General features: G+C 44.1%; 1 protein-coding gene across 2 annotated transcripts; it reads left to right on the forward strand.

Annotated features, from left to right (window-relative positions):
* The first annotated feature begins 257 nt into the window (after positions 1–257).
* On the forward strand, positions 258–26,366 carry UBXN11 (UBX domain protein 11). Of its 2 annotated transcripts, none has more exons than XM_035116937.2 (15): positions 258–308; positions 2,640–2,733; positions 3,970–4,007; positions 4,752–4,856; positions 7,642–7,742; positions 9,309–9,363; positions 9,770–9,849; positions 10,307–10,421; positions 11,275–11,486; positions 16,525–16,602; positions 20,108–20,231; positions 21,762–21,865; positions 22,595–22,662; positions 23,467–23,613; positions 24,725–26,366. In XM_035116937.2, exons 2-15 carry the CDS (start codon positions 2,666–2,668, stop codon positions 24,882–24,884), a joined length of 1,455 nt encoding a protein of 484 aa, XP_034972828.2. In that variant the 5' UTR covers positions 258–308; positions 2,640–2,665; the 3' UTR covers positions 24,885–26,366. The 2 variants fall into 2 exon arrangements, with proteins under 2 accessions (XP_034972828.2, XP_034972829.2); XM_035116938.2 differs by lacking the exon at positions 258–308 and adding an exon at positions 317–532.
* The last annotated feature ends 247 nt before the right edge of the window (positions 26,367–26,613 follow it).

The raw sequence follows: 26,613 nt of genomic DNA on the forward strand, positions 1-26,613 counted from the left end.
TCACAGGGGAATTTCCTGAAGACATGAACATGTTGCTGTCTGTCCTACTTTTATGCAGCCTGAAATCCTATGCTCACTTGCCCGGAAGTAAACCCAATTGAACACAAATGGAGCCTTACTTCTGAGTAAACATGCATATAGCATTGCGCCGCCAATCTGAAGGGGAAAGAAAGAACTGGTCCAGGAGCGCTGAATCCTGGGAATTGTAGTCTCCTGACTCTCCCTCCAGGCTCTGGCTTGGAGTCGTTACCTAGGCAACCGAATGTAAACAAGATGGCGCCGCCGGCCTGAAGCCTCAAGATGGGCGGGTGAGTCTCTTAATCTGTGAAGATCTGGCAAACTGTTAAAACGGGTCGGGGCGCTGTTTTTCATCCTCACAGGCGCGGCTCCTACCTAATTAACCCAGGAACCCGCGTTAAGTCTCTTGCAGCAAAAACAATGAAAACCTTCGTTAAATTCGTTAAAGACAAATTATGCCAGGCCATGTTACTCAGAAGTAAGCCCCACGGGATTCAATTGGAATTTCTTCTAGGTAAGTGGGTAAAGGATAGCAGCCCCCAGAATCCTATGTACATGCTTGCTCAACATCCTTGCCCCACTTAAATTTAATGAGGATTTCTTCTCTGGTAAGTGTGAAATCCTTTGGCTGACACCCCAATCCTCCTTACTAGGGAGTAAGAGTGAGGCTTACTGCTGAGTAAACATATACTGTATATAGGTTTGTGCTGTTAAACTGTAATCCCATGTGCATGAAGTGCGGAGCTTGTGGTGCTCCCGATGTCCTTGGGCTTCACCTGCCATTGCCCGCAGCCTTAGGATCCAAATCCCATTGAAATCAGTAGGATATACAGTACTGCTGAATGAACAGGGTTTTGCTGTGGAAGATTCATATGTCAGAAGCTTTCATGGGCTTCCTTCAGCCTTCTTTATCAAATGCAATCTTTCTCAGTGGGCAGATATGAATGGGGCACTGTTCTTGTATATTTTTGCACTCCGCAGACCCACAGATAAACATAAGAAGAGCTCCTCTGGGTGAGACTAACAGCTCATCTAGTCCAGCATTCCGCTCACACAGTATGTCTTTACACAAGCAGGACATTAGTGCAACAGCACTTGCCAACTTAAGGGACACGGGTGGCGCTGTGGGTTAAACCACAGAGCCTAGGGCTTGCCGATCAGAAGGTCGGTGGTTCGAATCCACTGCTCCTGTCAACCTAGCAGTTCAAAAACACATCAAAGTGGAAGTAGATAAATAGGTACCGCTCTGGCAGGAGGGTGTTTCCGTGTGCTGCTCTGGTTCACCAGAAGCAGCTTAGTCATGCTGGCCACCTGACCCGGAAGCTGTACGCCTGCCCCCTTGGCCAATAAAGCGAGATGAACACCAGAGTCTGCGACTGGACCTAATGGTCAGGGGTCCCTTTACCCTTTACCTTTACTTGCCAACTTAGATTCCCAGTTTCCCAGAAACGGGAATTTAGAGGCACACCACCTCTTAATACTGGAGGTGCTATATAGCCATCATGATTAGTAGCCACTGAGTCTCATCCTCCATGTGTTTGTCTGATACCCTTTTAAAGTCATCCAAGTTGGCAGCCACCTGTGGGAATGAATTCCACAGTTACAACTTTAACTATGCGCTGTGTGAAGAAGTACTTCCTTTTTGTCTTCTAGAATTTAACTCCATTGAGAAACCCCTGATTCTAGTATTACACGAGAGGGAGAAAACCTCTATCCACATTCTTCACACCATGCATAATTTTATATATTTCTATCATATCACCATTTTTCTTAACTAAAAAACATTGTAACCTTCCCTCATAGGGGAGTTTCTCCAGTCCCTTGATCATTTTAGCTGTCCTTTTGTACACCTTTTTCAACTCTGCAATACCCTTACAGTTTTCTTTGTGATTCTGTTTGTAATGATCTACCACTTACATTTCAGGTCTGGCTTTACTGTACAATACCTCCTCCTCTCCACTGCCCTGTATCTGTGTGTTTGGTATGATATGCCACCTGTGGATAACACTTGCACCTAACAAAATTACCCCAAGTCCACAAAATGTTATGCTCTGTGTTCCTTTGCATCTGGCCACATAATATTTTGTGCTTTCTCTCCAGATATTTTCCCATGCTGCCCCTCCATTGTTATTTTGGCACATTGGTGCACGACCTTTTCTTCAAGGAGCTCAGGCTGTAGTACACCTAAAAAAATTCTCATTTTGTGCTCACAAAAACATGAGATAGAAACAGATGCAGCCATATTTGTAGCTGACTTGAGTGCTCTGTGGGCTGTCAGGCAGATTAGATGGTAGTTTGGTACTAAATCTTACAGTCAGGAGTGCGAAAAGTTTATCTGGCAAAAGATGGTAACTTTGTAGTTTAGACAGTCCTTGAGCTGGTCTTGCAATTGTCAAGTCAGTCATGTGGATGGATAGAGTGTTGGCCTAGGTTGACTCCTCACTCCATCCAATGTGTTTGGACTGTGAGATCAGGAATGCTGTAGGGGTGCATCACATCTTCAAAAATTAGCAATGTGCAGAGATGTGTGCATCATACAGATAAACCACGTAGGCAATTCTGAGTTGCATATGTATGCCACAAATTGTAATGCATTTCTATCTCTTTCCCCCCCCACTTAGAATTTAAAACTGTAAATTCATGGTAAATGATGACGTCTCCTCTTTCCTCTCTGGGGAAGATTCGCAGGATGCCACTCCAGTTGCAGACACCAGGGTAAGTGAGGGCTCATTCATACAACCACCTGGACATGTGGGAGCCACAGAGAAAACCAGCGCCTGTTAGTTTTCTAACAGATAATAATAATAATAATAATAATAATAATAATAATAATAATAGAAGATTTTTATTTATACCCCACCCTTCCTGGTTTAGAAACCGGGCTCAGGGCGGCTAACAACAAATATAAAACATCAACCAAAAACAACTTAAAAACAACGTAAAATACACATCAATATCGCATCACAAGGGCAACTGGCCAAGTTAGTCCTGCTAAGGCCAGCAAGGAGACCAGGGAAATTTTTAATGTGGGGGGACCCAGAAGGGTTTCTTCATAAAAAAGGAAAGGGAAAAGGGATGACTGATCAGGATAAATTGAAGGCCACGCGGAATAACTCTGTCTTACAGGCCCTGCGGAAGGAGATCAAATCCCGCAGGGCTCTAGTCTCATGGGACAGAGCATTCCACTAGGTTGGTGCCATCACTGAAAAGGCTCTGGCCCTTGTGGAGGATTGTCCGGCTTCTTTAGGGCCTGGGACCCTTAAGCTGTTACTATTTGTGGACCTGAGGGTCCTCTGCGGGGCATACCAGGAGAGGCGGTCCCGTAAGTACGAGGGTCCTAGGCCGCATAGGGCTTTAAAGGTTAAAACCAGCACCTTAAACCTGACCCGGTACTCCACCGGAAGTCAGTGCAGCTGGTAAAGCACTGGGTGAATATGCTTCCATGGCCAGGTCCCCATAAGGAGCCTCGCTGCAGCATTCTGCACCCACTGGAGTTTCTGGGACAGTTTCAAGGGCAGCCCCGCGTAGAGCGAGTTACAGTAGTCAAGCCTGGAGGTGACCGTCACATGGATCACTGTGGCCAGGTCGGGGCGGGAAAGGTAGGGGACCAACTGCTTGATATGGTGCAGATGGAAAAATGGCTTTCAGGTTCATTCCAGCATTGTATGTACCTCACACCAGAAGCTGAAACTAGGAACGGTTCTATGTGTTTACAGTGTAGTTATCTAGGGGCTTTGTGGCCTCTACTCACATCACACTCTTGAAGTCACTCTTTTCATTATGTGTGCTCATGTCAGAAAACCAAAGGGCTGTGGCATGACTTCCCAACTGTAGTGTAAAATTGCAAGCATCTTCTTCATCAGTTATGTTTGAAGTATACATTTACATGGATAATCATTGAATTCGTGCCTGTTTTATGAGTGACAACTCCTGATTTCTTCTGGATTTCAGAAAAAGGACAGCACCTTTCAAAGAGAGCATTCAGAATGGTGAGATCCTTGCCACTGATTTGTTTACCCTGTTCCAAATAATTATGTATATATCAGTGTATGATTTTTCTAATTTCTCATCAGTTCCTACATAAACCTGTGGATTACTCTTCCCCTTTTACAGGCAAAGAATTAGGCTGAGAGTGTATGACACCTAAGGCTACCCAAGACTCAAAAGCAGAGTTGGAAATTCAACTGTGCTCCAGTCAACTGGCTGTTTGTGAGATGGGGGTGCCTGTTGTTTTTACAAACCTTGCCTCATTTGGCTGTGGTAACTAATGAGGCTCAGGGCCGCCGCCTCCTCACCCCCCGCATTTACTCAAAAAAATTGTCTATGTTTTAAATATATCATTAGTAATATATGAGCATTTTTACTAATCCTGAAAAATATCTAGTAAATTTCTGGGTGCTATTAATTAAAGTGGAATAACTCAAGAGAGCTCTGGATGGGTTACTCATGGGAAGTAGAAGATGTAGTTAGTCTTGACAGGATCTTGATGCAGGATCTTACATTGGAAGTCTACCAGCTTATGTTGATCTAGAGATTGGCTCACTTTTTTACAGCTTGCTTTACTTCTTGTCAATTAGCCTTCTCAATGGAAATTGGTACAGTTGGCAAGTCTAGCTACTTTGCCTCCTCAAGGCAAAAGACATCTCTGCTTACACACAAACTTGCACGCACCCACACAGCAGAGGAAATCCTTTTTGTGCTCCTCATAATGATTTGATCACTTTTGTTCACAGAGGATGAAGCTGCAATGATGGATGAAATCCTGGGGCCCAAAGCTCAGATACCAATCAGCAGGCCTTCATGCTCAGATGGAACTGCAGAAAAACCAACAGCATTGGGTATGAGTGGAAGGGCTGAAGATGAGATTGGTTTTGGGTAATGCCAAGGGCTAACACCAGCCATGCAAATTCAAGGTCTGGGATGGTAAAGGCCACAACACTTTCCACTATTTCCTGTTTTTCTCTTTCCCTAGCTAACTCAGACATTGTGTGCTCTATGTTCTCATTACAAGGACTGTTTGTCTTTTGTGGTTCCTCATGTATAGATCACATTGCATAACTGAAACAGAATTTGAACTCATGATAACCTCAGCTTTGAGTCTCTATTACAGTATTTCTAGCACTAAGGATAGTGGAAATACATTTGAAAATGTCCAAACTCAGGGAACTCTGGTTAGTGTAAACTCTGGTTAGTAAACATGCTGGGATAATAAACCCTGCTTTAAACCTGGCTTCTCCAAACTAACCATAATTTAAACTAGGGATGGGTAACCTGTGACCCTCCAGGTGTTTCTGCACTATAGGTCTCATCATCTTTGGCCATAGTGGCTGGGGCTGATGGGAGTTGGAATCCAGAAAGATCTGGAAAGCCACAGGTTCCCCATCCCAAACTAATAATAGTTTTGCAGTTTGTACATAATGGGGAACTCTGGTAAGTTTGAAATTAAAAGCAGAAGCTTTGATCTCACCCATTAAATCTGACAAGATCCAGTGTTTTTCTTTTCAAGGTTGAAAGCACTGTTGTTCGTTGTGTGAACTCACACAGGTTCTACAGGAGTTTATTTTAGTATATTTTTTAAAAACCTGCAGAACTTGCTTTTGACCAGAGGCAACAGTGGGGCAAAACAAAGATAAGTACATGTTGTGGGAAGCAAAACCTCCCACATACCCATTTTCAGTTCTCTTAAAACCCATTGTCTGCCTTTAGCCTAAGTTTAGAAAGAACCATGCATACTGAGAAAGTGTATGCAAAATCTCAGCACACATGACATTGATTTGTGTGATGCAGTTTGATTGTAGCAGGTGGGTTCCCTTTATTTAGAACAGAGATGGGGAACCGTTCTCAGCCTGAGGGCCACATTCCTGTCTTAGCAGCCTTCCAGGGGCCACATGTCAGTGGTGGCTGGGAACAGAGACAAAAAGGGCAAAGCAATGAACACAAAGTTTCCCTTTGTACAGCAGGCTGGTTTCTACACACACACCCCTCTAGCCTCCTTTCAGGCCTCATCAGAGTTCAAGGGCACATTCCAGCCAGACAAAAAAATTCAAGGAGAGTAGGGCTGCTGAGGGGTGTGGTTCAGAGAGCGTCTCAAGGGCCATTTAACCCTTGGGCCTCTGATTCTCTACCCTTGATGTGAAATACGGAATTGATTGGCATAGAGTATGGACAGCATTGCTGATAAAGATGCTTTTGCTCCCAAGCTAGGCCAAGTGACCTACACTAACGTTGCCTCTGAGATTAAAGGATTTAGGTCCCTTAAGCAGAACCGAATTGTGGGACCTCACACATGTCTATCCAATAAGCAGCACTCTTATTTGCCACATGCCAATGAAGCCACATGTACAGACTTTTTTCAAGTTTACCCTCTTGTTTTTTTTCTGCCTTTGACAAATTCTGCACACAATTTCTGCTTCTTTTCTTAGCTGGGCCCTGGAAAACATTTCCTTTTATTTTTAGTTAATCAGGTGACTAATGAACAGATAGAAACCCAAATGTTCATGCAGCACATTTGAAAATAAAAAACCGCACAGCCCACCAGAAGGATAGGGTGTGGGGTGGGTGGGTGGGAACTGATGCCTGAGTCAGCAGTGGAACAGCCAGCCTGCACATCTCTTACTTAAGTTGAAAGGCCAGGAGTAAATAAGATTTTCTCTGTAGATGGGGGATAAAAAATAAATAACTCAAGAATTAAGACTGTACAGCTGGACAATCCAGGATCTGTGTCAAGACAAATGAAATTCTGTACCCTGTATAAGCTATGGAAACAGAACTTTTGCATAATTTATTTTATTTTGCATATTTTTCCTGCACTTTTAAAAACAATGTTGCATGTTTTTATTCTGGTTTTGCTTGCCACAGGGAGCCAAGGAGCTTTTCAGGGCACTAGGTCTCCATCTCCAGCCACCAGAATTATTATCCAAACACCTGTCACTTCAACATGCCTTGCTCACCTATACACTTTCAACCATATCTTTGCAACCATAAGGTCTAGAAACTTTTAAAAAACAAACAAACCAAAAGCTGAGACTCACAGGAAACTGAATTCTAGGTCAAATATCTGTGCATTCTGTGCTTTCCATTCATTCCTTAAGAATCAAGGCATATGTGTGAGTCGCATCTAGCTCCAGTTGTATCCATTCCTTCTTCTCTTTCCTTCTTCGCTCTAGAACTAGATGGAGGGAAGGAGGAGTGACATACTAAGTTTATGCCATGGTGAGGAACATTGTTCCCTGGCCTCCTGTTTGTTTTGATCCTTCTGAGTACAACAGAGAAAATCTAGGGTGATTTTTTCGATCCTAGGGAAAAGAGTTCATCTACAGATGTGTGTGTTTGTGCAGAGAATCTGTGGAAAATAGAGTTTACCACCTACCACTGAAATGTCAGCCCACGTCTGGGATCCAGCATAGCTGCACCTCCGCAGTCTTCCCCCATTGGTGACCCAGATACTAGTCCTCTGTTGTTTACGCCAAGGATTTGGGCAGAGAGCCGACACTGGCGACATACCGAGCATTCTGGCCCTGTGCTCCATTTCCAAGGAGCACAACATGCCATTGTGGGGTCGCCATCTCGAAGGAACATTTGACACAAAATTGTTCTCATGCTTTGTTGACTTTGTGCCTTTAGGGTCTGCTCCCAACGATATGGAGCTGATGACCGCCATGATGCAGAAGATTGCTTCCTTGGAACAAAGCCTCAAGAGCCAAGCACGGGCAATATACCACAAGGTGAAAATGCCAGGCTTCAAAGGAACTGCATTAGCATGGCAACAGTTCAAACTGGTCATAGTTGATCTCAGAATCATGCTAAGATTTTATTTATTTGATTTTTAAAATTCAAGTGTTTATTATTTAATTATTTTTCTAAATTTCATAAATCATTCTGGGTGGGTATCTCACAACATGTTATGCAAAAAACCACAAAAAAACAACCATGATAAAATTACAATCTGATAAAATTACAGTCATTTACACTATGTATAGGCTGCCTTATAACAGAGTGCTCTGTGAGTGGTTAAAACAGCAAATTTTTAAAAAGCCATATGGGAATAAGAATGCAATGCCTCAAGTAAAAACACACCAGATAAGAACAAAACTATACTTTTAAGAAAACAGATCAGAAGAATAGAGAAAAGCAATATTGAAAGAACACAGCATAATTTTAAAAGCCTTGGAAAATTAAATGTCCTTGCCTGTTGTAAAAAAAAGAAAAGAAAATTAGCAGAGCAATCCAAACCCACAATCTTCTGCTTTTGTCTCTGCTGCACTGTTGAAAAAGCAGGCAGGCACTGGTTGCTGCAGGCAGTATCCTTGCTGGCAGTCAAAAATCCTTGGATCCTAAGCTGGTCCAGCTACCAGCAATGTTCCCAATTTAGACCTCTCTGGAACACCATCCTGGAGCTGGGGTGGGGGAGGAGGATGAAGCTGCCCTCCATCTCCCACCCAGGACAGCATGAGTGGAGGGGCTTCAAATATGGCAGTGGCTCCAACCGTTCTGCTTACAGACGAGAGTTAGAATTACTCCAAAGAGTACAGCTTACCTGAGGAGGACATTCCACAGCTGGAGAGGCACGATGGAGAAGGCTCATTCACTCCTAACCACTACCAGTAAACTCACAGTGGGAGGAAAGATAGATGAATCATTCTTTTTCTGATCATGTATGTTGATTCATAGCACTATTTTTTATTTTGTTTTATTTTTATTTTATTTTATTATACCCTGCCTTTTCCCCTAATGGGGCTTTAAAGAGTCTTGGCTTCCCCCCACCAGAGAATTCTAGAAAGTATAATTTGTTAAGGGCGCTGAGAGTTGTTAGGAGACCCCTATTCTGCTCACAGAGCTACAATTCCAGGGATTGATGGTTAAACTACTAGGGGGGTCACTCTGCGACACAGAAGGGGCACCCTGCAGATACCGTCATATCTGATGGTCTGCATCATAACATGGAGGAATCTTTCCTTTATTGTGGCAGCACCTACCCTTTGGAACTCCATGTTCCTACATATCAGACACAGGTCGTGTCTAATGTATTTTTAGTGTCTGTTGAAGACTTTCTTCTTCGAGCAAGCTTTCAGAGTGGAATCTTTTATCCCAGTCAACATCTGTATTGGTTTTGAATTTGGTTTCCTTTACAGTATATGCAATTGTTCTGCTTGTATTGATGCAATTGTTTTGTTTATGTTTTTATTCTGTTGTGAAATTGCTTTGAGATGCTTCATAGGAAGCAGTTCATATATCACATGGAATTAATAGTGTTTGGTAATAAATTTTGGCTTTTATATTTGCATCTGCAGGATAAGAAGATCGAGGAGCTTGAGGAGCAGATAAAAATCCTTAAGAAAGGAAAAGGTAACATTGTGGCACATGTCTCTATGCTTTTTCTTTTTCTCTTCAACAAGAGGCAGATGCCAGGTTTTGCTACACTTGAGGGATGTATAGCTGAAGGCCAGCCTCCAGGCCACAGCAGGGTGTGTATGAGCATGTGGAGAGAGAAGCTTTCGAGGTCTCGCCATAATGCAGGTCATGTTTTAAGCTCTAAGGCACCAGTAAGTCCAGAACCGGCCAGGTCACCATATGGAATTGCCCATTGGAAGGATGTGTGTCCAAAGGTAAAACACTAACCTTCTTTTCCATTCTGAGTCAGAACATTAATTTATAACAGAGACTTGGACTATTGCTGCTCTTTGTGCAGTTTAATATTAATCAAAATGAGGAACCCCCACATATCTTTGGGTGTTTTTTTTTTCTCTGCAAGCTGAATCTTCTTGGGTGAGCAGAGCAGAAGAACTGGAAGTGATATGCCTTAAGTTGCAGCATCAGGTCTGGGAAATGGAGGTAAGATTAATGGGAGAAAGATTATTATTATTATTTTTCTATGAATCTGAGCTTAATTTCTATTTATTCTATGGGTGGCTACTGGGTTGGACGTGAACAAGAGCCTTTGAACAAATTAACCTCTCAGAGTCCATGCTACCAGACAGAAATGGGAGGGAGGGAATCTCTCTTTTGCCTTTTTTTACTCCTTGTGTTAAGACAATGAGAAGTGGGGGAAGCGAGATCTCCAGGTTCTGCTTGGCCTCAGGTCTTCCAAATCCCCCGGGTTTGAATACGAGTTGGGCTCTGAGGAACTTTCGCATCATCCTTATTTAAAATTGATTTAATTGGGTTGTAGCCTTAAATAAAAGTTCATTTTGGGAAAGTAGCAATTTTGTTTTTCCTTCACCATTTTTCTATTCTCACCATTGGTTAGGCTGTCCTCCTTCCTAAATTGTCCCCATTTCCCCCATTGCAGCTGTTTCTGAATGACTATGGATTGATCTGGGTTGGAGAAGGGATAGACTCTTTGGGAGAAGTGGAGGCACAAAGTGATGAAAGGAGTGAGCTGTCAAAGCGTTACTGGAAACCAGGTTTGCCGGGACAAAAGATTGTCCTGTTTTAGATACCTTAAGACAACAGAGCATACTTAACTTCCATTTAAACTGTGAGCTCCTTGGTGCAGGGACCAGTCTTTTCATTTACAGAACTCAAAAATATGCTATGTACTTTGAAGACATTGTATACATTGTAAATTATCCCCATTGTCATTCATTTAATAACCTTACAAATCACCATTACCAAGACTCTCATAGCAAATAATGCAAACTTGTTAGGCACAAGTGGTTTTGGGGAAAAAGTTTATTGATTTTAATTAAGCTGTTTTAGTTGTACCATAAGCCAGTTTCTGAAAGCTTTTGCCTTGAAAAGCAGGGTATAAATGGAGAAAAACTCCTAATAACTATGGTATCCTGAACCTTGAGGTATCATGTACAGTACTCTGCTTTGCAACAACTCCACATCTAGAGCACAAAATCCATATTTGTCCCTATGGGTTGTACACAGTGCATGACTACTGTACATTACGTTAGCACAAGGATTTATTCTTGTGCAACAGAACTCCTCCCTCTCCTTTCTGTTTGTATTCCCTGAATTTGTTCTTGGGGGTTTCCCCAATCCTCTAGAGCAGATTTGGGGAGGGCACAGGGCATGTCCAGGAGGAGGAGAGGGTGGAAAGTTCAGTTGAACAAGCCTAACAGAGCAAGTGCATTGGATACCACCCTATGTAATCCAACACTAATTGTAGAAATATTGTCCTAGTGACAATATTCCTCCATTACTTTGTCATGGAAACTGCTTCCCTTGATGCTGGAAAAGATTTTGCAGTTAAAATGCAGTGTTGAGAGTTTCCCTTCCCCTTAGTCATTTCTCCTCCTTTTGTCATAGGTGAATCCATCGTTTCAGAAACCAATTTTGATGTAATTTTTGCAAACCTGAAAGATTTAAATGCTTTGGCTGGGGAAGGCATGTCCCAAATCGAGCGCACGGCAGGGGGTGCTAAGCTGAAGCAGCTGGACTCAATCCCCCTCACCTTCTATCAAAATGGGATTGTCATGTTCAAAGGGCCTTTTCGCTCATATGAAGAACCTTCCACGCAGGTATGCATCAATACTTAAAGAAATTTAATCACCGACTGGCTGGCTGGCAGGTGTACCCATAGTAATGGCTACATGATGACAAAGCAGACTTTCTTGTGTGCGTTTTCTGATAGCACAAAATCTCCACTTTCTGCCCAGAAATAAGTTATAGCATTTATGACTCCTTCCATTTTCTTGTAAGAAGCCTGATAAGAGGACAAGATTGTATACAGTTATGCATTTGAGCGGTCAAAGTTCAGTGGAATTGCACTCATTCACTTTGGACGGGTGCAATCTTCTCTGAAGGCTAGAAGCTCAGAGCTTTGACTGGTTCTGCTAGTTTCTAGCAGAAGCTGGCTGTGCATAGTACTGATTGGCTGACATCATGAAAGCACAACTCCCACTCTCTACAGGAGTTTTTCTTGTCTAAAAACGATTGACTTGTAATAATGGCAATAATTTGGCACAAGTATAGACCAAATTGATGCATTTGCAAGGTGCTTGAACTTTTTAAAAAACAAAAGCCTGCCTGAGGCAGGGCGTGGGGGGAAACGAGAATAACCATAACTGGATTCAGACGCAATACCTATGTAATGTGATGGACTTTGGGCTTTAACATTTCAGTGACACCTTGCCATCCATTATTTATCATTGTTGCAGCACCCTCTGTGGTGTCCTCTCGGCTTAGCGCCCAGTGTGGGCGAACTGGTTGTGCTCCCTTAAATTCGCCTCTGATGTGAGGTGGGAATAATGACAGTCAAGCTTTTCTTGCAGTAGAAAAATATATATGCTACCTTATGCTTGCACATACATCTGTATGCACCACAATTTTCAGGAGCTCAGGTGGATGGTGCAGTGGTAGGATACTAAAGTTTGCTTTATCTCAGACTCCACCTTATTGGCTAAATGGGGAATCTGATCACCTAAATCCTAACAAACCAGAATCAGTGACTTCTACAAAACCGTAATCTGAGTAAACATGGGATAGGCAATCTCAGGCCCAAGGGCCAAATGCTGTCTTCCAGGCCTCCCTATCTGGCTGTCAGAAGTTTCACAGACCACACACTCTGTCCCTAGGCCACACTGCTCACTGGCCTTTCTTCACACACACACACCCCACAAGTGTTTTTGCTGTGCTGGACTGTGTCCATGAACTCCAATGCCTGGATGGAGAATAGAGAGGGCTTTGGGAGTGTGTGTGGAAACTGGTCTTCTGTACAAATCATAGCTGCCAAGTTATCCCTTTTTTTAAAGGGATTTTCCCTTATGCTGAATAGGCTTCCTCGCGAGAAAAGGGTAAACTTGGCAGCTATGGTACAAATGAAATTTACATTTCATGCCCTACCCACTTTTGCCTCTGGCCCCACCCAGCACTGACATGTGGCCCTCAGAAGATTGCCCAGAAGGGAATGCGGCTGTCAAGCTGTCCACCCCTGGAACTGACCAGTAAATCATGAAGAATTAGGGACCAGGGCAGGAAGAGTATAGCAGGGAAGAGATGAAAGAGAATGAAGGTATTGAAACTTGCAGGGTAGGGACATGGTGAAGGAAGCAAATAAAGATTCAGAGCTGCAGCATGACCCAATTCCCTTTCCACTGCAGAGGGCAGAGGAAATGACTGCCAGGACGAGTATTTCATAGTGATCTTGAAATAAGAGGAACTATTTAGCATCTGTCCATGAAGAGACAAGAGATGAGAATTCAGTCCCTCCCAAGGGAATTGTGCTATTAGGCTAGAGTGGGCAGGAAGTATACTGTGGCCCATTGGCCCACTTCCAGTGGGTCACTTAGTACCAGCTGGATGCTGAGATTTTTGCAAATAATGTTGGGCTAGATTGACTTTGGCTGGATCTTGAGCAGTATCTTATGTTCTTAAGTGGGAGTGCATAGTCAGGGTCACTGAACACAGATCTGGAGCATGCACTCTTGCTTTATAAATTTAAAATGTGCCATTGAACCATGCAGCATCTCATTTAAAAAGAAAAGAAAAAGGTAGACTACAGAATCTGGGAGTCATCCTGCCCTGATCTAAGGTGCTCCTTCAGAAACACAATATGTGCCTCCTTGAAAGAAAGCTATCGAGGCTCTTCATGCCCACATTAGCAACATTTCTGTGTGCTGTTTGAATACATTCACTAATCACACAGAAAGATGGGTTGGGTGAGCAAAAGGGAAATGAGGGGGGTGAGTGCAGTACCCTCTCCTGCCTGCGGTCTGCCCTTTCTCTGAGGTTTTTACTTGAAAATTGTATCCCCCATCCCTCTGTGTATGCGATTGACACAGTTTCAACCTGAAGGAAGTGCCCCCATCATGCTTACTGTGGCCATCATTCTAGAAATGAGTTACAAGTTAAGGAGGAAGTAACGGAAGGCAAGAATGAGCACAGGACTGTTCTGCTTCTGACTTTGAAACCATTCCAGCTTCCGTCCTCAAGCACAAAGCCCCACCTGCTGCCTCTGCAACTGTTTGAAAGTTGTTCTATATAACTCACACATGGGACCTTTCTATTTGCGGCCACTGCAGCTCCCTATGCATAATGAGCAAGCTGCTGAACTCTTTACCACATGTAAATCCTTGAGTTTTGAACGTCCCTCTTCAGCCCCCGCAGAGATGGTTTGCAGCAGCAAGCAGCATGCCAGGCTTTCCTCCCAGTGAATGAGTCAACTATTGGCTGAACATTTTTAAAAAGCAGTACTGTGTATTTTTGAACACTCAATTTTGCCCAGTCTCTACAATTTTTTACCAGGAGAAACCTGTGGTGAAAAGGGTGCAGTCTCTTTCCTAGTAGATGCCTGAACAAAGCTTGATTTTCCTTTGGGGGAAAAGGTTGATAGTTCTTATGGTTGAAGAGAAAGTTTAAGCTTAAGTCTCAGTCCCTGCGAAGGGTAGACATGGAGTCTAGTGACTAAAGTCCCACACCCTCTTTTGGGAGTATGTACTTATTTTTAAGAGACTTCAGGCTGTACTCCAGTTTACACAACTTTCAGACTTGCACTGTGTGGGACTAGATCCACATGTAGGGTACCCAAGCAGTGTCTCATCTGTAACCTGACCAGGCCAGACTGCTTAGCTTCCACAAGGTAACTGGGTCATGTGCCTTCAGATCACACCCTAGTACCTAGCTTGGTCTATCTGCAAGTGTTTTCACTTTACAAAGATTTGAATTGTATAGGTGAGCTATGTGGAAGCCAGGGAGGTCTGTAAGCAGAGTGCTGGATGTGGGCCTGGCTTCAAATCTCACTTTTCATAATAGGCTCATTGTATGGTCTTGGGCAGATCTCAGTGGCTTCCATGCTGCATCTATAAACATGGGGATAACAACAATTAACCTTTGTGGTGGTGGTGGTGGTGATAAATGAAATAAGGAAGATGAGTGGAGTAAACCTAAAACTAATTTGCTCTTCAAAATTATCTTTAAAATTATTTTCTGAGCGTTATGATGTAAAATGTTCCCTTGCTGTTCTCTGAATATTTGATATCAATATTCAGATATCTGGCAAGGATATGCAGTGAGATTTAGATTTTGTGTTTGACACCTGCTAGAAAGGGAAGCTGTCTAGAGATACCTCCAGATCTAAGGATGGGTTCCCACAATATGAAATGCCTCCCCAAATGGCAGCCCTGTATTGAATTCCCCCTGACCACCATCCCATAACCTTTGCTGTATCCTGGTATCATTATTCTCATCATTAACCAACGCCAGTTGAGGATGTGAGGATAGGGAAATATGCTCAGCTTTGTGGTTGTACCCCAAGGAGGAGGAAATGAAACCCGACAGTGTTATGACCCAGACTGCCAGCAGCACCCTGAACACTGACTTGGGGAGAGTAGACAGCTGAACCAGGAAGCATTGATTGGGGCCCTGATGTAATCTGATTTCTGCCATCAAGGCCCTTCTAAGCCAGGCATGCCCAAATCTGAAATGTTTGAGCCACTGACTCCCAGTGACTGCAGCTCCAAAGCCAGACACCAGCAACCTAGTCTCAAATGTGCCTCTAAGCCTGCTCACCACAACAGGCAGAGGTAACGGGAGTATAAGGCTCCAGGCAGAGGACTGTCTCTTTAAAGCCTATCACCCTCTTGACCAAAATGTGCTGGGTCATCTTGAGGTGGAGAATGAAATCAAGGAGGCATCCAGAGCAAAGGGATGGCGGGACCTGGTTTGTGCCTACACTCAGGCCTAGGGACTATAGCTCAGTTAACACCAGCAGTCCTTGGAGCAAGTGGTCTACCCCCTAAGACCTGTCCAGGGTTCTGAAGGCTGTGGCTCTGATCTGCCTGTCAGTCCCCTGCTCTTGCTACCTGCTACAGACCACTGCCAGAATTGCTGCCACCAGATGCTGCTGTGGGCTCATGCTCACCAAGCTGGGCACTCAGAGCTGCCTCCCAAAATTGTAGTCCTCTTCTTCCTTATTGTGGGTTTCTCGTCCCTAAACCGTTTTGAATTTGAGCTACAATTTCTCTTTCAGAGAATATTTTGCAGTCGGAATTGGATTGGTGAAATGGAGGTTGTTGGCACGTTTCCATTTTTTTATGTGCATTTTTTGTTTCACCTCCAGATCTGAGCGTTGGTAAGAGAGTATTCTGTAAATTGAAATAAATGAGAGGTATTCATTTATCTGGACTGCTTATTGTGGTTGTTCAGTCACCAGAGAGCCCTGGGGGGTCTCTACTGTGGTTCCTGCGGGTGCTATTGCACCCTTAACCCTGCACTCCTCCTCCCTTAGCACCTGCCAAAGCCTCTGTTCCTCCCAGTGTTTATTTTTACTTCAAATTTTTATTTTATTTTATTTCAAGCTTTTTTGGCGTGTTCTTTTCTGGCTGTTTGGTTGGTTCCTTTTCCCATTTTTATCATGATTCGTTTGAATTCTGAGGGGGCTGTAGGTGTTTTAGTTGTTTCAATGTTCTGAGCATCACCAATTGTTCATCTGTGAAATTTCTATCTTGTGGTTCTTGTGACAGTGTCTTAAACTGGTCCCCCGGCCCAAAAAATATTTGGGGCACTATCACCCTCAGTATAAATAAAAATCTGACATGTGGGCCCTGCTTGTGGTTTCAGCAACTCCTGCGAGATATCATGGACGGTTACTTCCCTTCTGAGCTGCAGAAGCGTTACCCAGATGGTATCCCATTTCAGGTATGCCACCCCCTGCTCTCCTACAGCTTCCTGTTTATTGAGTTATTCGTTTGCAGAAGTTTCATTTGCTTATCAAAAATGTGGTCTGAAGTTAGAGCAGCTCCATTGTTTAAGCAGAACTGAGAACCTCTCTTTACTCTAAGCAGTTAAAATGTTTTCTCCTCTTTCAGGAACTGATTGTTCTATATATGAGGAACTAAGAGTGCTTCTTGCTTTAAAAAAACTGGAACACTTTTCAGTTCTTAAAAATGGAGATTCCCTCCTTAAAAAAACAAAACACTTATTTTTGTGTGATCATAATTTGATTATCACTAATTAATATTGATACGGTTGTTCTGTGTGCAGTAATAGATTCTGACTGACTGTGTGGATGAACATTCTCTAGAGAAAATGAGTTTATGTTTCATTTTGAGACCCAAGAAAGGAAGAGGGGTGGGAGAAGAGAGCTCTCAGGCAAATGGGAGGAATAATAGGATATGATCTCTGAGAAAAGGGCAGACTAAAAAGCCAGAAAATATTTGACAAGAGGAGGGGAACCTGTGGATCCCCATATGTTATTGGACTCCAGCTCCCATCAGCCCCAGCAAACATGATCAATGGTCAGGGATGATGAAAAACATACAGGTGCAAGTTATCACAAATTAAGATATATGTTATCTTCTGCAAAATGACAGTGCCTGAAAGTGGCTATCATATTTGGTAGGCTTGTCCCCAAGTTGTGTTTGCTTTATAAACTGTGATAGTAAATTATCTCCTGTTGTACACAAATTCTTCCTTTAGATTATGCCCAATATTATACAAGGCAAGTAAAGAATTAGAGATTAACTTGCTATAAACAGCCAAGTTTGAAAAAGCATGTGACTGGAACGTTGTTGAGAATTGATTAGAAGAGGATTAAATATATCGCTTGTGGAAAAACCTAACTGATTAGTGGTCCATACTAAGTTTCCCGAATGGTCTTTCGATGTTGTGGACCTCCCTCTCTGACTACAGAGAGGGAGGTCTGCCATTGGAGACCTTCTTGGAGCCATGGAAACCACACTAGGTAAAAGGTAAATGATCCCTGGATGATTAAGTCCAGTCAAAGGTGACTATGGGGTTGCAGCACTCATCTCGCTTTCAGGCTGAGGGAGCCGGCGTTTGTCCACAGACAGCTTTCTGGGTCATGTGGCCAGCATGACTAAACTGCTTCTGGCGTAATGGGACACCAGGACAGAAACCAGAGTGCACAGAAACACTGATTAGCTTCCTGCTGCAGCACTACCTATTTATCTACTTGCATTGGCATGCTTTTGAACTGCTAGGTTGGAAGGAGCTGGGATAGAGCAATGGGAGCTCACCCCCCCCCCCGTATGCGGGGATTCAAACCACCAACCTTCTGATTGGCAAGCCCAAGAGGCTCAGTGGTTTAGACCACAGCGCCACCCACGTTCCACTCTATTAATGCTCTGATGCAACTGAAGAAAGGGTGTGTGTTGGAGGCAGATTGTGGGAGGCCCTAGATTCACGGGATATGAGGCCTTTTGTTCCCTGAACATGCCCTTGACTAGGAAGTAATACTACACTCTTGAAGCTGATGTAGTTCTTTCCTTTTCCATTGAAACCAGTTGCAGCAGGGATGGGGGCGGGGGGGGGGAGAGAGAGAACAAGAAAAGCAGAGAGAGAGGGACTGCCACCCATCCTTTGATGGGTGTGCTCCCAAATAAAGTGGTGCCATAGTCTCTTCTCCCACCCCTGCCACCTTCCATGGGATTGCTGTGCCTTTCTGTTTTAGAGAAGGAAGGGAAATGAGGATGTCATTTATCAATAAACTATTTTTAACTTTCTAGAGTAGAGTATTCGGGTGGAACTACTGATACAGCATTGTTCTGATTCTTGTCGGCAGAAGTGACTTATTAAGATGGTGTGTTTGCTTTATTTGGAGGCAACTGGAGCAGTTTCTTCCAAACAGGTGGGAGGAAAGTGTATTGCTTTCTTGCCCATTATTCGTAAGTAGGTGGAGGAAACTGTGTTTCTTTGTTCTCATTATTCATAGATGAGTGGAAAATGTTTTACATAAAAGAGAAAGGAACAAGAACAAGGAAATGTGGTCTGGGGTTTCTGAAACCAGCCCCCGTGAGGCACCTGAGGGGGAAGCACCTGCTCCCTTTCCTTTTGCAGGGGAGATGTGGGGAGCGCCAGGACTGAACAGTCAGTTAGACTCAAGCAGGGAAGAGTGCACAAGCCACAAGGTCCAAAAGTTAGCTGGGGCAGAGGATCGTCTCCAGAGGATCATAGAGATCCAGAATACGTGACACCTGGGCCTCTTTGGCTTCATATACCTTTCTGGTTTTCCATTTGCTCTCACCTTCTAGTTTCTGAGAGATAGTTATAGAATCAAGTAGTGATGTATTTTTGTACGGTACTATGCTGGGTTGCCAGAGGGAATGTCCACATGTCACGGGAGAAAATTCACAACACAAAGGAAAGTAATGCATTATGTAGAAGGCTAACCAGAAGCCTTTCTCCCACAATGCTTATTTTCTGAGCACTTGCAGAGTGTTTTTTCTATATGTGTGTGTTTCTTTCTTTTTCTAGGATAATGTTTCAAATATGCAACCCACTTCCTCCCATAGCCCAGATTGGGGCAGTCTGGAAATGAGATGCCACTTGATTTTGTGGATCGCATAAACTGGCCCCGAGTTTGCTTTTGGATTTTAATCTTTGTTGGAAGCTGCCCAGATGTACAAATAATTTATTATTATTATTATTATTATTATTATTATTATTATTATTAAAGTGGTGGCTCTCTGATTAGATTCATATAGCTTTTCTGATAGTAGGAAAGAACAAGGGGTGGGACCCTCTTTTCTTTTATACAGCATCTGGTCTGGTAGAGGCAGTGGCTCATCGTGGATCATTGAGACTCCTCACACAAACACATTGGTTTGTGATGGCTGCAGAAAAGGCCTTGCTTGTGGTGGCTCCCAGCCGAGGGTTGTATCCAACCCAAGTTTTACTCAGAGTAGTCCCTTGAAATTACCGGACATTATTTAGCCATCCCAGTCTACTCGTGAGTAGGACTAGATTTGGATACAACCCTGAATGTTTTGCTTTGAGTGAACCTTTTTTGACCCACCTCTCTCCAAGTGTGGTTTATTAAGTTATCAAACATTGCCAGCTTGATATAGGTAGTGCCACTGTGGCAATTGTCCTGCTGATCAGGTTGAGGCATCCCTGCTGACTTATCATTTGTTTTGCAGTTTCTGCACAGGGAAATGATGACTTCTCTTCCATCCTCCATTTGTCACTGCTGCCAACATTTACTAACACTTTCTTGCCTAACACTGAACTCTGGAGTTTGGGGTTAGGTAGCTACCAACATGAGTTTGACCAAACTGCGGGAGGCAGTGGAAGACAGGAGTGCCTGGCGTGCTATGGTCCATGGGGTCACGAAGAGTCGGACACGACTAAACGACTAAACAACAACAAGGGCATTGAATAGCAATGCGGGTCTCTTCCACAGGTCACTGACAAGAGAGACACCTTATTTCAGGAGAGGAAGCTGCAGCATAAAAGTTTTCCTGGCCAGGGCCACGTCATTGGCCTTGCCAGACCAAGTGGAATAAAGGAGACAAACGAGATACCAGGTGAGATGGTGGTTAATGGTGAGTGTAGGAAGGGCCCTAACTCAGCAGCAGTATTTGGCAGGCAGAAGGTCTCAGGTTCAATCCCCAGCATCTCTAGGTAGAGCTGGGAAAGGTTCCCTCTCTGCTGCATAGCTGCTGCATAGCTGCTGCCAATCAGAATAGACCAATGGTCTAACTCACTATAAGGCCGCTTCCTATGTTCTGGTTTGGTTTCCCTTAATCTCTCTCTCTCTGTGTGTGTGTGTGTGTGTGTGTGTGTGTCGTTCAGTGTTTTAAAATTCTGGTCCTCCTTATTTTCTTATACCCACTCAGTTAATTATGACTCCATTTCTTGTATGACAAAACTTTTGACATTGCATTGTGTTGTGTTGAATGTGCTGCTTGTGATGAAAAGGACCTTTTGTTTTCCCCCACCAGTCAAGCATCTTGACAAGAAGAGCGTCAGAAGGCTTTTTGGAAAGGAGTCAATTAGTAAAAACGAATGAATGAAAAAACAATGTATATACTAACAACAACGATAGTATAATGTGCTGCACTGGGGGGCAGGGGGCGGGACAAAGAGTGGTTTCCAAAATGGCTTACATCAGTAAAAGGTACAATTCAGAGTTGATGGCAGGCACTGTAACTAAATCAAAACAAGACGCAGGCCCAACCCTTAGGCTCCCAAATGAAAATGACAAAAAAGGAGAGTGGAATAGAGGGCAAAGTCAGAGGAAGAAGATCCTGTCTGCCAATGCCAGAAAGGAGGGATGAGCTGTGAAACAGGCATATTTATATTGACTGTAAACCAGACTGATCTCTCCTTGCTGGCTTTCTTACCTGATTAGAAGTAGCACTTTGGCTGGTAGCAGAGCCAGGGGTCAGCAAGGTTTATCTTGCCTGGGCCGGATCAGTCCCCAGAGATCCCTCTGTGGGCCAGATCACTCACGCGCATGCGATTTCTGGCATCTTTGTGTGAACAGACACGATTTTTGGTGCCGCGGAAGTGAGTCCCTGAGCTGCGCTACGCCGATGGCTCAGTTCAGGGGCAGCTCGTGGGCCAGTCAAACAACCTCTGCAGGCTGCTTCCGGTCCATGGGTCTTAGGTTGCTGACCCCTGGATTAGGCTGTGCTTTGGTCAGTTGTCGGTCAGTCTCAGGGCAAATGGCTTGGAGCTCTTTCTTTTAGTGGCTGGCAACCAGAGAGTAATTGTCTCCCACTTCCGCAGCCACTGGATGACAAGATCTTAGTGCAAAGTCCCAGTGTTATGCCTAGGGCTCTTTCTTCGCCTATCTACTAAAGCAGGCATGTTCAAAGTCCATTTTGGGGGCCTAATCCGGCCCCCTGACTGGTTCAATCTGGCCCTTGTGGCAGTTTCTTTCTTGGGGTTAAATCCTAAAAAAGCTCAACAACCTCAACCCTAAAAGAAACAACTCAACAACTTTGGTCAGCCCTCACGCATGTCCACTTCATCAAATCTGGCCCTCTTTGAAAAAGGTTTGGGCACCCCTGTACTAAAGCATTTACTCCCACAATCCTCTGTTATGGCAGGTCCTAAGCTTACCATGGAGCAGTTTTTGAATAAGCTTCCAAAGTCACGGATTCAAGATGGGCAAGTGATCGATATCCGAGGAGAAATTAAAAAAACCCTCCAGGTAGGATGGAACTCCTTCTCCAGCCTGCATGAAATGGGGTTTGATTCTGGGTCTCCTTCTGCTGGCCAGCACTTCTGCTAATAGCCAATACTTTGTAGCAGCGTGGGCTTAGGTACCATATCCCTACCTAGAATCCTTCTCCCTACCAGAATTTAATTTCATGGCCAGGATGTGCCAAAAGAATATAGGATGCACATGCAGAATACCTGCCCTTTCAGGGTCTCCTTCCTTGTCCACCTAAAGCCCAACACAAATGATACACAATGATAGTCTTTCCCCTTCTTCCTTCATTTTGAGAATCAATGCTGACATGGGAGATAAGGTTAGGGGGGAAAGCACATCTCTAATCCTAAGTATCAGAAGGACAGGAAATTGGCTGGGGTTCATATGGTCATTTTCTCACTTCCCCAAAGACTATATACTATTGGCATTCAAATAGTGCCATCAAGCTAGTGTGGTGTGGTGTGGTGTGGTGTAGTGGTTAGAGTAAGGGTTGCCAGCCCATGGGCAGCTTCCCCATACTCTGAGCTTGGAGTCTGAGCTGAGTTTGGAAGTTTTAATTAATACCCAAGGACCCAGGACCAAACCCTTCAGTTCTAAACAGTACAACAAAAGACAACTTTGCTTCATCACTATGTTTGGATGTGCTGAGATGAGCAGGGCAGCTGATTCTGTTTACATTTCTCAGGACAGTCAGATTTTGACACAGATTTCCTTCTTTGATTCCAGGGCTCAAGTGGAAAAAGCCACGAAGTGATTGTGGTGGAGACCCCCAGCTTTGCAGCAATGAAGAAGAGGTAAAAAAAAGGCAATTCACCCTCTTCACATGAATGGCTGTGGCATCGTGCAGTCTCCTCAAGCTGTAGTGCAGGAGGGGGAACCTGCGGTGTTTCAGATGTTGCTAGACTACAACTCCCATCCTCCCTGACAACTGGCCACACTGGTTGGGGCTGATGTGATTTGGAGTCCAGCAGCATCTGGAAGACCACTGTAGCACTTTCTTTCATGTTGATGCCCTTTATTCAGAGCTGCATTGAGAAGTATGTGATTTGGGTTCTCATACTTCTCCTGATTCATTGAGGGTTTAAGACCCATCGGCTACCTTCACCTGGTTTAGCTGGCCAGCTGAAGCCATTTCCTGGGGTGTGGCCAGTGTCAGCTTCTAGAAGCCACAGGTGAGAGCTGAGTGCACCAAAGGTGGACAAACTACTGCACAAACTGTCCCCCACCAGAGATACTGACCCTTCCTTAATACCCCATACGGGTCCAACATGTTTCTGCATGTGCTGTTGAGGGAAATTAGGGGTAGATGCGGCTCAACTTGGGAAGGTAACCTATCTAGGAGGGGAACTCTGATCATAAACCTACCTCTGCTGCCTTGCAGCCATACACATTCATGAGAGAGGCTTCAGGTGTAAACCCTGAGGAACAATCTCTGGCTGAGATTTTGGAGAGATGTGACCAGTCAGAGAAAAATACTGAGCAAGACGGACCCAAGGATTATTCCAAGGGGCCGAGGAAGCCAGTCCGTGTGCCCAAGTTTCCCTACCCTCTTCAAAGAAAGCATTGTGCCTTCTGTAACTGGCTTTTCTGATCTTCAGGTTGGAAGGGAATGAAAAAAAGAAGGCCTCCAACCCCAATGTTGCAACTCTTCGGATAAAGTCAGAGAATGGGGAGAAGACCTATATCATCAAGATGCCATTCACCGAGACCATCGGAGACCTGCGGCAGCATCTTGCCCGGAGCAGGTAGTAACAGGGATCATTCTAGCAGATAATCTTTTGTAGAAGTTTCTGAACCTTAAACTCCTGATTCTCCAACTAACGTTCTGCAACTGAAGTCTGTGCTCACTATAAACAAATAGGGGGGAACTGTGTTTTTTTGCTTAATGTTGCCAATTTATTCAGATTGATCTCCCACCTAGAATCTGAGAGGACCAGGCCTCTGCAATGCAATGTAATATGGGGAGTAAATGTTTGGGGATGAAGGGCAAATAATAAACACTTTGGGGATTATGGCTGACTTTCAGGTTATTGGGGAGGGACAAGGTAGGCAAGACCCCATGGCTTTGGGGGAGTTGATCTATCACATCATACAGACACTTGGTTTCTGACTCACCTTCCAGTTAATTTTTTGCTATTGTGTATTCTGCTCCTCACTATCTGCCCTTCTTTTCTTCTGGTTTTGACCTCTGCCAAGTTCTCCAGTTTCTGCCACAACTCCATAGTGGAGTTTTTTTTTTTACAGAGAATCAATAAAAGTGCCTGTGATATCACAAAGCATGTCAGCCTCTTCCACTTTGGCATTGCTCTGGTATTTTTCTTTGGGGTCATGATACCATCAAAGCAGGTAGGGCTACTGCCAAGGGATAGTAGTAGTGAGGATCCTGGAAAATCTTGCCATAGGCACTGTTCATTCCATGCCCAGTATGTGTGGTTGAACCCACAGAGATTGTTATGACCACAAGAAACAGGGTACATCCCTGAAAGGTAAGCTGCATAGCTCAGATGTAGAGATACTAGGAGTGATGCAAATAATATTCATTCTTGAATGTAAGGAGCCTCTCTAGAGACTAAATTGAAGTGTGGTGTTCTGCTGTCTTTTCCTTAGAGAATCTTGCAATGGCGTTATTGTCTAGGTCCTGCAATGACATAGCGTAGCTTCTGAAAAGCAGACTCTTGGCTTGATGCCTCCCAAAGCCAAAGCAACGAAGATGCCGAGAAATCTAAACAAACATTTGCATTTTTTAAAAAAACAATTATTCAATATGTGTATTCAAATTTTAAAATTTTGCATTAAAATTTGAATGTCAAATTCCAAATCAGCTCACTTACAAGCACTATTCTGCTCATTTCCTAGGGGAGAAGAAATGGAACCTTATGAGATCATCAGCACTTTTCCTTATCGAGTGTATAACAACAACTCCATGACGCTGGAGGAGTGTGGGCTGGTCCCCAATGCCTCACTTCGGCTGCAGAAAAGGGCCCCGTCAACCAAATCACAAGGGCAACAAGTGTAATGGTTTACAGTGGATGATTCATCAGGCTTGGCTGCCACTCAGCTAGGGAGTAGTGTGCCTTCTTCTCCTTCTTCATGAGAGCCTGTGCAAAAACGACATCCTCTAGTCAGAGAGAGAAACAGGGAAGGACTGACCTTTCCACTTACCCAAGCTCCAACCTTTGCAGCTATTCTCAGCACTCCAGTCAAAGGAGAAAGCCGGGGTTGGGGTGCAGTTGGAATACTGGGCATCCACCCTCCCTTTGCTACCCAGCCTGAGTAGGGCTTAGCCCCAGGTCTAGGTTATCATTAGCCTCAAATGGATGAAGAGACTTTGGCCCTTGTAAAGCTCTCTTCAGAAACACTAGACCCTTGCTCCAAGAAAGAGCACACAGTTGGGCTACTGGTGCTAGCATGAAGTTTTCCTTTTCTAAGCTGCTGCATCACCAAATGAGCGTCCCAGACCATGCACTGGTGCACACCATGTGCTTGATAGCACCCACCCTGTTCCTGTAGCCTACAGGGGCCTCAAAAATAGGGTTTACCAACTAGTTGGTGGGGTATGGGGCACCTGTGATGCATGCCTGTTAATTCACCTAATGCAGGTGTGGGGAAACTTCAGCCCTCCAGATGTTACTGAACTATAATTCCAATCATCCCTGACCATGAGTTACGCTTGCCGAGGCTGACAGGAGTTATGGTTCAGCACCATCAGAAAGGCCCATGGTTCTCCACTAGTTCTAATGGGAAAGGGAGATGGTTATTTTCCTTTCCTGAAGCTGAAAAGGACCTGCGCACCCAACCATTGAACTGCTCATTCTGGGAGAGAGGTGGTCACAAAGGCAACTCAGCCACATATAAGCTCCTCTTCCCCGGTGCAAGAGGCTAAACAGGGAGTCCCAACTTCAGCCAGCCCATCCACTGTGTGTAATGCCTTTAGCAGGTCTCTTTGGGGGCCACAACAAAACCCAGCTAATTTCTCCTCCTCTGGCGATTTATATGCAAGCCTAACCGAATCTCTTAACAGCAACCCACTTTGTTCAATACAATGTCCCTTGTTATTGTTTCCCTGTTTGCCCAAGGCTTGCAATATTAGGTAGCGAGTTCTCCCACCCCCTGACTGATCTTTGTAGTTGTTCAGTAAAGAGGGCAGGCCAAAGTGCCTTGACAGCCATGTTTCAGGGTGTCATTCCCTACCCCTCCCGGGATGGAATTTGCATGTTTCAATTATCAGTCCATGCTAAAACCTCCCTTCCTCCAGAAAATTAGCATGGCAGAGAGAAGGGTTTTGAAATAATTATTAAGCCACAGTTCTGCTAAAAGGTGGTGTACTGAATAGGCTCAGCCTTTCTCTGATTTTTTGACAAGGAGGAAGGACTCAAGCATATCAAATTCCTTTTTTCCCTCCCCTTCTTAATTGTGCCGAAGTTATTAAGTTGTACTGTTTTGTGAAGACTACACCAGATGCTTTTTCTGAACTTTTAAATTGGTTCTTAGTGCTTACTAATCCATGGCTGCCTTATCTACTTGTTACTGGTTGCATGCCACAAGGAGAGAAGTCCAAAGTTTGGGTGATCTGCACCTTTTCAACAGGAATGCCAATGCATCTGGCCTTCCCTATGCATAACACAGCACCTCTAACCCCTAAAATCACCAATGTCCAGGAGGTCCACAAATCTCAGCCATTTGTGCTCATTGTAAAACTCTGCCTCTTCTGATTTGAAGCTTTGTCCTGAGTCTCCAGGACAAAG

This window comes from Zootoca vivipara, chromosome 6 (genome assembly GCF_963506605.1).
Source record: "Zootoca vivipara chromosome 6, rZooViv1.1, whole genome shotgun sequence".
NCBI lineage: Eukaryota > Metazoa > Chordata > Lepidosauria > Squamata > Lacertidae > Zootoca > Zootoca vivipara.

Coding starts and splice junctions, on each gene's coding strand:
- UBXN11 (XM_035116937.2), top strand. CDS start 2,666: ATGATGACGTCTCCTCTTTCCTCTCTGGGGAAGATTCGCAGGATGCCA. Junction 4,008..4,751: donor CAAAGAGAGCATTCAGAATG/GTGAGATCCTTG, acceptor TTTTGTTCACAG/AGGATGAAGCTGCAATGATG. Junction 22,663..23,466: donor TTTGCAGCAATGAAGAAGAG/GTAAAAAAAAGG, acceptor TCTGATCTTCAG/GTTGGAAGGGAATGAAAAAA.